The sequence below is a fragment of the Sceloporus occidentalis genome, unplaced genomic scaffold, assembly GCF_023333645.1.
Source record: "Sceloporus occidentalis isolate IW3139 unplaced genomic scaffold, rSceOcc1.0.p SCAF_67, whole genome shotgun sequence".
Taxonomy (NCBI): domain Eukaryota; kingdom Metazoa; phylum Chordata; class Lepidosauria; order Squamata; family Phrynosomatidae; genus Sceloporus; species Sceloporus occidentalis.
The window spans coordinates 2,190,286-2,203,822 of NW_028317047.1; the positions used below are offsets into that span (position 1 = coordinate 2,190,286).

At 38.3% G+C, this 13,537-nt stretch overlaps 1 protein-coding gene across 1 annotated transcript in view; it reads right to left on the minus strand.

Moving 5' to 3' along the window:
- Nucleotides 1-3,194: 3,194 nt before the first annotated feature.
- Nucleotides 3,195-13,537, minus strand: part of LOC149286621 (inactive serine/threonine-protein kinase ULK4-like) — a 274,564-nt gene continuing 264,221 nt past the window's right edge. The window contains exons 35-36 of the mRNA XM_089493843.1: nt 5,422-5,510; nt 3,195-3,207 (exon numbers count right to left, since the gene is read on the minus strand). Of these exons, the coding sequence (XP_089349969.1) occupies nt 3,195-3,207; nt 5,422-5,510 (102 nt within the window). The remainder of the gene's footprint in view (nt 3,208-5,421; nt 5,511-13,537) is intronic.

The following is a 13,537-nucleotide window of genomic DNA, read 5'->3' on the forward strand; positions in this document are numbered from 1 at the left end:
ATCTCTATCCTGAATCTAAGACTAGACCAAGAACTGTTTAATGTTCTGATTAAGTCTTTGCAGGAGGAAAAACAGACAGGCTAGATGGGCTGAAGGCTTCTCATCTGATCTCAAGTTCTAATGTGACATTTTTGTCATAGACATTTAGAAGAATGAAATTGATTTCCATATTTATCCCTTCTGGCACATGATTGTGATGTACTCTTAAGTAGAATACATTGACAGCACTGGATTAAACCCTGGGAAACATATGATCAGACAGTCTTGCTACCTGCACACACACAAGCCTGGACCAGAGAGGAAGCCACCACTGGGTACCCGGCATTACTGAGCAGACCTAAAAACAGTGGAAAAAATTCTTGGTCTATCATTATTATTCATGGGGGAAGAAGTAGACCTCCTGATATGCTGTGTTGCTGTATCCTTCTAAATCTGCCCCTTAGCAAATAATGTATATATTCTGTTATTTGTGTCATTTGAACATTTACATTCTTATATTGCTCTGTTATGACTCACATATAAGGCAGTTACAAAATAGACACAATATCGGGTATATCCAACAGGGATATCCGCAGCTGTTGTTGAACTACAACCCCTATGATTCTTAGGTAGACTTAGAACTGCTGTGACTTTGTGAAAACAATTGGTGTTGAAGACAGATCAAGAACTACATCTACCTTGCATTACATACACTGGTATTTACTGATGTGAAGAAAAAGAAGGGATGGCAAGATAACCCGTACAATTACTAAGAACCGTTCCTCAACATAAAAATTCAGATTCTGACTTTTTTGTACATAAAATAAATATGTTTTACAATACTTTCCTTAACAAGAACAGATTTAGATGTAGTTATTAAGGCCAGCAGCAACCCTGGAGTTGTGATTCATAACATTGATGTCATAATGCTGACATTCTATAAGTTTCAGCATTGATCCTCTGCACACAAGTCTAATGAAAATTAAACATTAAAAATACCGCTTTCGACATTATTGTTTTATAAAGGATGCGTGGACTTGGCCAAATGAGTCATACTATTAACAAGAACCACTGAACCATCAGCCTTAAAACCTGGTACTTTTGCAACGGTACTCCCATATAGCCCATTACTAAATGTGATGAAATATAAGCATTTAATTTGGTATTTATCTAACGTGCTGTACAGTTGGATAGACTTAAAAGTGTATTTATATGTTACTGTGCCGTTAATTCATGAAAAAGTTTGTTCCATAGAATTTGAAAAATCTTCATACAGTTAAAGCTCAACTGAGTATAGTCATAATGTATAGATGTGTAATTTAGATCCAAAATAGGATTACATATACAGGGTGGGCCCATCAACACCACTGATTCTGTACATATGCATAAAGCCACTTGTACCAGAAAATGTACCCTTTTACAGCTAAACCATCGTCTATACAATCCTATTTTCTTTAAAGTATTCTGCTTAAGAATGATATATATATAGGGCTGCAACTAACGATTATTTTCATAATCGATTAGTTGGCAGATTATTGTTTCGATTAATCGGATAAAAAAAATGAATGTACATTATTAAATTATTTTAAATAAATGAAAAAACTAATTATGTTAAATACAAACAGCAGAATAAAAAAAAACTTTGATAAAATGCATTTCTTGTCTTTATTTCCCAATCAGCCCCCCCAATTTATGCACATTTGAGCCCAGGCTTGCCACGTTGCCTCCCAGACATGCCACGCTGCCTCCCACATATTCCACTCCATGCTGCCTCCCACATATACCACTCCACTCTACCCCCACATATGCCACTGTGCCTGATATGCCTTATACCCCCTGATACACCACTCCATCCTCCCCAGACATGCCACGCTGCCCTCCCCACATATGCCTTATATACCGTATATGCCTTATACCCCCAGATATGTCACTCCATCCTCCCCAGATATGCCTTATACCCCCCAGATACCTCATAGTCCCCTCATAGAGTCACAGCACAATGACACCATACTTTTATAAATAAGTACTGGGTTAATCATCACTGCCCCCAGGATTTAGATTCCCCTTAGTATGCCCCCCTTTACCTCTAACTGCACCTTAAGTTAACTTTATTAAATTAATTAAATTAACCCTCAGTCCTCATCATTAAATTAACCCTAAACACCCCATTAACCATAACTACCCCTAAATTAACTCTAAATACCCCATCAAACACAACTACCCTAAATTAACCCTAAACACCCCATTAACCACAGCATCCCCTAAATTAACCCTAAAGACCCCATCAACCACAACATCCCCTAAATTAACCCTAAACACCCCATTAACCACAACTGCCTCAAATTAACCCCAAACACCCCATTAACCACAGCTGCCCCTAAATTAACCCTAAACACCCCATTAACCATAGCTGCCCCTAAATTAACCCTAAACACCCCATTAACCATAGCTGCCCCTTAATTAACCCTAAACACCCCATTAACCATAGCTGCCCCTAAACATCCCATTAACCATAACTGCCCCTAAATTAACCCCCACCTCCCCTAACTTTCAGCAGCCCAAATATTAATTTTATACTTACAGTTAGATGAGTGTCACAGCCATGTGGTTCTGGCCTTCTGGGAGAAGGAAGGGGGCGGGGCCAGTTGTCACAGTGATTACAGGGAGGGACTGGTAAGTAGGAGCTGCTGCTGTGAGTCAGACTAAACGGATTATATAATGAGGGGTATTTTTCAGAGCGTTTGCTCTGAAAAAACCCTCATTTTATAATCGATAAAAATCGATTCAACTAATCGATAATGAAATTCGTTGGCAACGATTATCGATTTTAACGATTAGTTGTTGCAGCCCTATATTTATATATACACATATACACACACACAGTGTATATAGACACATACATACATATATACACACACACAACATTCACTGCATTAAATCCATCCACCTGCGGGCTTAATTATGCATAAAAAAGGCACGGTGAGAATGTAAGATGTCACATTGCAAATTGGCCTCTTTTTTCTCCTGTAGAAAAGTAATTTACAGCTATCTAAAGAAATAGCAGGTGTTGTGTGAGAAACTACACAATTTATAAATCTCCATCTTCGTGTATAACAAAACAATGGATATAGTAAGATAGCATTGCTCACTTACACTGTGTGGGGGGCTCTAGAGAGTTTTAGGATGTGACATCATACCCCAGGACCCATTGTCTATTAGGCAAAGTAACTAGAGTGAAAAAAGAAACAGGGAAAAAAAGAATGGGGAAACAAAGTGCCAAGTAGATACTGCTAGGTGCCTCATGGCTGCAACATTACAATGGCACACCTACACTTCGAAGGCGAGACTTGGGCAGATGGGGAGGTTAGGAATAAACATATGTTTAGTGGGTGGGACACGGTTCCCCCTCTGTTGGCACGCTAAAAAAATTGGTGCTCTAGTCAACCATATGAAAATCCTGGTAATAATGAAGGGAGAAGACAGAAGGAAAGACATGTTTTGATAAGTGCGAGACAAAAAAACTATGAGATAAGAGGTGAGTCAAGAGGATGGAGGCGGAAAGGGAAAAGAGAATAAAGAAAGAGGGAAGATCTAAAGAAGCTAGACCAGTGTCATTTCTAAAGCACTACACGACTGCCTTCCTTAGGCCTCTTTAGGAAAGAATGCATAAAGGTAAAAATTAGGGCAGAGACAGAAAAGGGGCATTTAAAACAGAAAATGAGACAAATCTCAAAAAAGGAAATAAGTTGTGGAAAAAAGGAGTATAGAGGAAAAAAAAGACATTGGCGGTTACATATTAGGCAATTCTGGAGTAAAGTTTGTAAAGTGGTCTTTTTACCTTAGCAACCAATGAATGGGTGAATCAGCAGAAATATTCAACTAGTTTAATATAATCTTTTCCCCAATCTTTTTTATACATCATCCCTATTGTTGGCTATTACATTATCCACTATATACATCATGATATGCCTTTTACAGATTGTACGGGAGACGTTTGGCTCCAGTACGTTTTTCCTGCTTCACTTTTGTCATCTAACAAAAACAGGAAAAGATGTCATAGCAAGTGGAATAATAACACAGTGACCAGATTCTGATCAGGAAAGGCTAGTCTGTTCAATTCCTTTTGTGATCTAAAGGGTAAAACCATTTTGTTACAATAGGATGGCACAACAAAATCGCTACAAGATGTACTATCCTGTCAAGAGAGGAAAATCGCCACGGGCCGCCAGCTTTCGACCTCCCCCTTGATTTTGAAAAGAAGCTTGACATGCGACAGGAACCTGGCCTCCCATAGGCAGTGATTAGTGTGTTCACAGCCTGCGTGCCATACGAGAATCACCCGTTTGCATGTTATATTATCCAATATATTATCCAATACCTGAAATTGGTCACATGAGAAATCTACTAGGGTCAATAAGTGAAATCCTCAAGACAATCAATTGGGGGTAATTTTCATCACCAAGTAACCCTCCTTCCCCAATTCTTACCTCTAAACTGATTTTAAAAACCTAGAATTCTAAAATGTAGGAATATTTGAAAAGTGCACAATATACATTTTACTTACATGTCCAAACAGCCTAAAGACATTTGCAGGCCGTCGTGATTTAAAGTAATACAATATGTTTTACTTACTCGCATAAAAGGAATTATTAAGAAATAATTGTCCACTTGTTAAAAAGTATCAACTCTAAATGCATTTGTTACACAACTCTAGTGAACAAAGCCCATAGAACAAACGCAGTGCTGGTATTCTAACCCCACATGCTCTACTCTTATCGGTTTGAAAATTGTTCACTGCCTTTCTCTCTGGTCTGACTGTTCTACAACACGCATTTCTTGTGCCAACAGTTAACAAAAGGCTACTGTGCTCAGTCAAAGGGAAGAAAACTTAAACAAAATAAATAAATAGTGTAATTTAGCACACTCCCACACTAGATCCTGGATCAAAGCGGAGCGGGAAGGGGGAAGCTGACAGATATGTGCTCAGAGAGGAATGGGAGAGAAGGTAATATGAGATGCTTGTAGTATAGAGGAGGGATGTCTGCAAGAAAATGAACTGGAGGGTTTTGAAATTGTGGTCTCTCATGCCCCAGCTGGTTGTGTCGCAGTTACTTTACTCAGACGAATACTGTTACTTTAACAATTTGACTGCTGGGGGAGATATGCCAAGGTTCTCATAGAGTTAAGGTTCTTCAATGGTCTAGGATGTAGGCAATCTTTTCTTAGGCCAATCATCCGCAGATTGTTACAGTCAATTATAGGGATTTGCTTTTTATGTCCCAAGGGTAACATGGGCAACTGTAAAGACCTATGATACTATTGACAAAATATAAAAAGCACAGTTTTCATTAATCACTTTAAAGTGAAGGCATTGCAAGTCTCAGTATAAATGAATGGCACTCCTTCAAGTACGAGCATTAATGGTTGCCTAAAGGCACTCACCTGGAATCCTGACAAAGTCTTTTAAGAGTATGGATCATAATATCCCCATCCGTCTTCATACTTTCTAAATGCTTTTCATTTGATGTTATCTGAAAAAAAAATTAGAAAAGTTGTATTCTTTCTATTTTCTCTTACAGAAGAGAGGTATGTGGGAATAGTCTCATAAATTGTTGGCGCTATATAAATAAAAGATATTTAGAATAATAATAAATACCGTATTTGCTCGATTATAAGACGACCCTAAAATCAGAATATTAATTTATGAAAAAAAGAAAAAGCCTGAATATAAGACGACCCTATAGGAAAAAAGTTTTACCAGTAAATGTTAATTCATGTAAACTATGTGAACAATTTTTTTTTAAATAAAAGCCATGATTGAGAAAAATATTTTGTTTTTATTTCCTTTTTTTTTTCAACCTGCCCCCCCAGTTATGCACATCTGCCCCCTGGCTTGCCACTCTGCCCCAGAAATGCCTTATACCCCTATATGCCACTGTGCCCCATGATATGCCTTTTAACCCTCTAAATGCCACTGCCCCATGATATGCCTGAAGTGCAGTTATGGGCTCCATGATTTCGAGGAAAAATGTTTGCATTAATGTGTATCTAAATCTTAATACTGAATCATCACTGTTCTTTTTTTATTGAAAGATGGAATAAACTAATAAAAAAGAAAAGAAACATTACATGTTTTTATCTATATTTGTTTTACAGCCAAAATGTGTTGATGTCAGCAGCAGTGTCAAACACAATAAATTAACTAAGGACAATTCTTCATTCTTTTCCCTTTCTTAAACAGGGTCACTGTCCACACACATAACAAGAGATCTCAAAAACATATTTAGACAGGGTGGGTGTTTTTTTTAATGGCTGCTTAAACAGAAGCTGTCAAAGAAATAAACCTTTTTGGGATTTCAAAGTAATGCTATACTTCTATGAATCATTTAAACCGAACATAGAGGGGCATAAATAAACAGAAAAGGGATGCATCAGTATTTATTATACAATTATGTGATCAAGCGGACTCTGCTTACATCCACCTGCATTTCATTTACTTGTCTCCTTCATTTTTTGATTGTCTCACTTAATCTACAATCTTCTATTCCTAAAAATCAAATCTGCACCCAGGTTCACTTCAATAAATCTGTGGAATCAGTAACTGCAGTCTTTTCATATTGAGGTGGGCTAGCCAATCACAGCATGCAAAGAGCCAAGTAGAGAGCAACCAAGACTCGGCCAAGCACGGTGAGCATATGATTTGCATGACGGGAAGAAGCAATTAACATAGTCATGATTCTGCCCCTGCTAAGCCAGGCATCAGGCTCAAGCCTACATCATCCTGTTGCATCTTCATGAAGCATGTTTTTATGACACTTTATTGAATAAAAAGAGGTGGATGTTAGATCTGCATTATGTCTTGGTATAGCGGCATCAACTCTTCAAGTCTGTGCAGCCAAGGTTGACGCTGCCCGCTTGGCAGCTCTTCCCTGATGCATTTGCTAACCATAGATACATGAACACGTATATTAATTAACTTCATAGTATCAGCAGTCATTGCAAAACATTTTTGATGTTGAATCCTGAGAGATTGCTATGATAAAGAAAAGAATGACAAACATTTATTTTCTTATGTATTTAGAATATCACCTTGCCTGTCTCCTGTAAAATAAAATCACTTTGTTCTTCCTATAGCCCAAATAATTAAGAGTAGATATAATTGTCTGACATTATTACATTGTGATGTCAAATCTAGTGCACCACAGCTTAAGAAGGTATCAAACTTTTAATAAATCAGTCATTCCAACTATGTGCATCTACGGCAGTTTATGATCTATTAACACAAGTGTATGGCTAAATAACTAAAGAACACCGGTGTATGATTGCTAAGAAGGTCCTACTAGCAAGCTTACACCATCTCAAAAAAGGGTCTATTAAAAAATGTTAAAACGGCAAACCTGGTAGGTATTTTATACACTCATTAATTGAACAAGTGTATTTTTGGTGATGGGCCAACTTCTAAGTGAAGCTAGCTGCTAGCAGGCAGTAGCAGATTGCCATGGCAGTCATAACTCGGTGACACATGGCTATATGGATATTTAAGCACCCAGAAGTGTAGGAAGCCAAGTGTTCGTTTTTGTTTACAAGTAATACAGATGATGACATTGCTTACATCAGCCACATAACACATCAGAGGGACTTTCTGACATTCATAAGCAGTTTATACTTTGGGATGAACTGGAATAGAGATTGCGTGCCAGGCCTTCTTGTCCAACATCAGTGTCTGACCTCAAAAATGCTCTACTGCATGAATGGGCAAAATTTTCCGCAGAAACACTCCAAAAGCATGGAAAGCCTTCTCAAAGGAGTGGAAGCTGTTATAGCTGCAAAGGGGGGGAGCAACTACATATTGATGTCCATGTATTTAGAATGTGATGTCATAAACGTCCCTGCTGGTGTAATGGTCAGGTGTCCCAATACTTTTGTCCATATTGTGTATATGCACACCTATGAATGAAAGCTTTCGGTATTTCTAGCATGTGAAAGCAATTCTACAAGGTACCGGTAAATAAAAAATGGTATGACAATACACAGGATTTGTGCACAGAATACGTTGGCTGAAGTACTTTAGCATTTCGAGAAATCTATATTCTAGTTAAAAAGTTGCAAGGGTGAGTTATGTGGGAAAGAGTCTGTGAATGTAGCTTCTCTATGCTCCAAGGGACTACTTGGCCTTTGTTTGGATGTAAATGATGCACTGATCACTGATTAATGCGGTGTCAGATGGAAGATCTTACAGTGAATCATCAGGTTTACTCAGAGCAAAATGCCAAATGGCACTTTCCATCTTTCTTAATGTCTATTACTGCCACCCAACCTTTAACAGATAGAAAAATCCAATTTCTTCTTCCAGTAAGAACAGACGGCAGTTCATCTGCATTGATACTTTTCCATTTTCGACTGTAATTAACAACATGCAAACTCCATTTTATTTGTAAATTATTTTCGGTATATAGGTTGTTTATGTTTTAAAGGTGCTGTTCCACCCACTTTGTTGTGTTTATTGCTTTGGTTACTAAACACATCATCGGAAACATTACTCCTAATACCATTCAATGCCTAAACACTTTGCAGAAAAAATTCCTTAACTAAATCATATTTTCGCCTTATTCAGAATAAGATAACACATGGGAGTCGATCGGAAGTCACGGTATGGTTGGTATAGTAGCCTATTAATATCCAGTTTCTGCCAGGAAACCGACAGGACATAAAGGAGGCTAGAATTCCCTTTGTTTTGTGTTTTAACCCCATTACAATACACACAGACCGTGTCGACACAGCATCAAAATGTTGTCTTTGAAAACACTGGGTGGAACTAACTGTTCAAAGCCCACCATATAAATGAAATATATCCAGTTAATTTGAAATTGTACCATGCATTTGATGAAATGTTAGTGACACATAAGAAGCCATTTATCAGTTACACACTTGCTGTTGGGACAGTAAATTTAGCAAGCTGCTAAGAATCCCATCTTAATGTTTGTTAAACATATTCCCTTTACACATCTTGGCAATACCGGTATGAAACAACCCCAAAAATTTTATTTTTCTGTAAAAAATATATACAACATTTTAACTGATTTATTTTAATATCTCCACAGCCTCGTCATGCTCTACCTAGCGCAGAACTCATAATTTGCCAGTTTCACATGCTCATGTGCCATGTTGCTCAATGTGGAACAAAACAGGAATAGCTGCAAATGAAACAACAGATGTAATACATGGTTCTTTTGATTAAAGACCCCCACAGTTTTTGGGTCAGTCCCATCAACCAAGCTCATGTCGTGGCTATTGGCCGCATTTGACAGTTGATCTTGTTTAGTGGGAATGCCATAAATTAGCATACACAGGACCAGAAGAGGGCAGTGTGCATGTTGGCATGGGTAGGAGATTGGACGTCACATGAGTGATCCTGTTAAACCACAATTTAACAACTTTACAAAGTCCAGCGAGGTGACACGTCACACTTATGAAATGTTACATGAATGCAAACACTGATGTCAGTCCCATGTAAACCAGACACTTGTCAGGCATGCCGACAGCTAGGACATAACCCCAGTTATCTGGATTATCCCCAAAAATCAGGAACACTGGCAGCAAAGCAAGACCTTGTCTGAACTCCTTCACAGACATTTCCATTTGCAATTTAGAGAATCATACACTCAGCAGAATCCCTTAAGAGTAAAACAATACAGTCTGTTTCACTGTCAATACTCCCAAACTGTGTTACGATTGCAAAACTGCAGGTCAACAAGACACAATATTATTGACAAACATCACCACTGCACAGTGAATTGTATTTGGTTAATCACTTTTATTTTTTACAAAGAAACCAGCTTTTGCAACATGCAAACCTAATATAATCTAATTCTTCCTGTAACAACTCGGCATATATTTTAATTTAAAAACAATCACGTTGGAAGTAAATAGTAATGGTTGAACCTTTCACTTTCCTCTAATCTGCAAAGACACCAAGATGAAGGCTGCCATGGAAACCGCAGGGCCTAAGCACTGATGCGGCTCAAGTAAGTGCAGGCATATACAGAGACATACATATCATTATTTGTTTTCATGTTAAAGAGACAGTTTACTAGATGTATGCACTGTGAGTAAAAAATGTTTTAGACGCATTTTTCATTTTGTTTTTGGAGCATTCCTTTTCGGAAAACAATTTTTGTTTCTTGACCTTCATATAAAATTTGGAGAGCTTTTAGCTTAAAAATGAAATTCTGTGCAATAGGATGGTCCTCCCACCATCTGGACTCAGGCTTCAAAAAGATTTACTTCAAGCAGCAGCATCTTAAGAGGCAATAACTTGCTACAGGTAACAGGTTAAATGAGAAGACCATGTATCTGTAGGGCTTCTAATAGTAATAAAGAGTGTTTATATTAAGTGAATAAATAGGAGAGAATGTATCAAGTGTGACCTAATGCTATAGCAAGCCCACCATACTCTGTGGGAGAGAAAATACTTAGAAACAGTCTTAAACAGTGAGTACGGTTAAGAAAAAAATGATCACTTTACAATCTCTACCATCACCCAACAGTAGACTAAACTGCATCAAACAAGCTAGACTCCACACACGTTTCACCATGTCATGGCTTCGTCAAGACGGCTAGTACAGGCACATTCCAAGGCTGTAATGGAGCCAAAATGGACAAGTAAATAGATAAGGAATATTCTGAGGTTTCCAAATTGAATTTCTTTTTCATTTCATTTTCGGAAATGATTGCACAAATGCATGAATTAGGGAAAAAAATTTCAAATTGAAGTACATATGAATCTGAATACACAAGTCTACAGTTTACTGTCCCGTGCAGCCCTACTAATGAAGAATGAATGATAAAATACTATGTACTTAAATTTACAGTGTTTCTTATAACCAGTATGAAAAATTACTTATTTAAGGAGAAGCTGCTGATCCAGAGTTGCAGGGAATTTTTGGCTGCTTGGAATTAATGAAGGCATTTTCTGCATATGCATGTGTTTGGGGAGTCTTGCTAGACCCCCTAGAACCCTCACTCAGGACTGGAGCTGGGTGATGATGGGAATAGCACATGTGTGCAGCCAAATGCATCTCCTGAAAGCCAAGGGTGAGGGGGCAGAGAAAGAGGCAAATCCATGTGGGGGGATTCTCCCGAACCTCTTTGTGTATTTGCAGTGGGGTAAGAACATTAAGGGGACACTCCACTATGATTTCCATTTAAATGCATATAATGGCTGGGGTGTCCATTTGAAGCATCAGCTACATGTGCATGTCCTAAACACACGTGTCCGTGTGGTAGTGCATTCATACCTGTGTTTGACCCAGACTATTCTGTTTTCTGGCTCCCTGACCTCATCTATGTTACAAGACTACCCGGAACTCCGGCTACCGGAATTGGAATACTTAGTGACAAGGGCTGCTCTGTGGGAGGGAGTAAAAGTCAAACTGCGGCTCTTCAGGGGTATCTGCGAGGTCTAAAAACCTTCACTTTTCTTTCTTACAATGTATTACATTACACTTATTTATAAAATGCCAGCAGTATCCCTAATGCTTTACAATCAGAAAAAAATCATGAGTAATACACTGGTAAAAAAGGAGAAGCAGGCCCTGCTCTTGCAAGCTTAAAATCCAGTTGGTGGTCGGGGGGAAATGAAACAGTAGGAGATGTTTTAGAGGAGATGTTGTAGATGCTGGTCGAGTCAGGATGTGCTGTAGAGGTTGTTGATTGTTCAGAGGGCTTAGACAGGAATCTGGCCAAGAGTGTTATGAGGAAAGGTTGTATGCTTCTTGAAAGAGGTGGGTTTTCAGAGAGCTTTTGAAATTTGTGTACAAGGGAGAAAATCTGACAGACCGAGGAAGGGAATTTCAGAGAAGGGGTACAGCACAGGTGAAATCCTGGATGCCGGAGTGAGAAGAGCCAATGATGGTAGAAGAGAGTGACAAAGTTTATGAGAGGTTAGGTGTGTATTTGTATTGAAGGGTAGTGTTATAGGGGGGTGCAGATTTGTTAAGGTCTCTGAAGGATAAGTCAGGAGTTTGAATTTGACTCTGAAGGGTATGAGGAACTAGTGGAGCAATTGGCAGAGAGTGGTGGCAGATGAGGAACGGTGATAGAGACATTCAGAGAAAACGTGAGAGAGTGTGAATGAGAGTGTGAGAGAACTTGTGTGAGAATGTGAGCTCTTTGCTACATTTGTGTTTGTTTTGTTTGGGGTCCCTTCTCATTTTTAGAGATTCGTACAAATCCAAAAACACAAGTCGAAAAGAAAAAAAAAAAAAGGGACCTCTTCATCTGTACCAATATGTCTTATGTCAATTTTAATGTTATAGTCAAATTTCTCTTCCCTTTTTGTAACAGTGTTACAAAACAAATGTAGTGTAATGTAAAATAAATAAAATCATTATGATGTATAATGCAAGTTTTAATGTCTGTGCGAAAGAGTCTAGAGTCAAGAAAACAGCAGTAAAATCAATGTGCATATTAAGGAAATATTATGCATTAAAATGCTTTATAATGCATTAATGATTGCTGTAGCAGGTATTATAAAACCTGGCACATTTGTTAACTGAGCATACATAGTCACACATCCATAAGATCCACTTATGCATTATGGCATGCTGTCCAATATAACATGTAGATATTTGTGTATACATGTATATATATATATACACACACACACACACATATTACATTTATTTATAAAACGCCGGCAGATTCCGCAGCGCTGTTACAGTCGGTAGAACAATTTAGATACAAATACAATAACAAACTGGTGCAAAGAAGAAGAGGGCCCTGCTCTCACGGGGTTCCAATCTAGTTGGTGGTTGAGGGGGAAGTGAGTCAATAGGAGAGGACTGCTTGGATGGGATGAGTTGATCTGATTCTGATAATGTGTTGAAGCTCTTGATTGTTCAGATGGCATGATAATGATGATGGTTGGGAGTAATGGGAAGGAATGTTGTACGTTTCCCTGAAAAGGTGGGTTTTCAGAGAGGTTTTGAAAGTTGCATATGAGGCAGAAAGTCTGATGGAACGGGGAAGGGGGGTGCCGCGTGGGTGAAATCCTGTATATATACACACCCATGTATACTATCTAATACAGTTTAGGGGCATACAAAAGGAAATTTAGGTGCAAAGTTGAAAAACATGCATTTTCGTTTTACAGATAGAAAAGTCTAGTTGAGACATTATTGGCCAATTATTGGTAATAGTAGTATTTTATTGTCTACTGTAGGCCTTAATATTTTTTTCCCAGGCCAAGTCCTAGCTGCATGACACATATATGGAAAGATCTGACAGTGCTACTTTAAAATATTTTGTATTAAGGGGATTGTGGGGATTAAGAATTATGGACCATGTTGTAAAAATGATAAAGGTCTGAGCTGTTTTCAGCAGCTTCAACATGGTCACTTTGTGATGTATTTCAGCTGTGTTCTAGAAGGTGGCTGGAATGGTAAAGCAGATGGGTGGGTTGTCCCACTCCCTTGGCGTCTCTCTAGCCATCTCGCCCCAACGAAGGTTGAGGAATATGGTGTTCAGGTAGAGGTTTTAACTCTTGATTAATACTTTT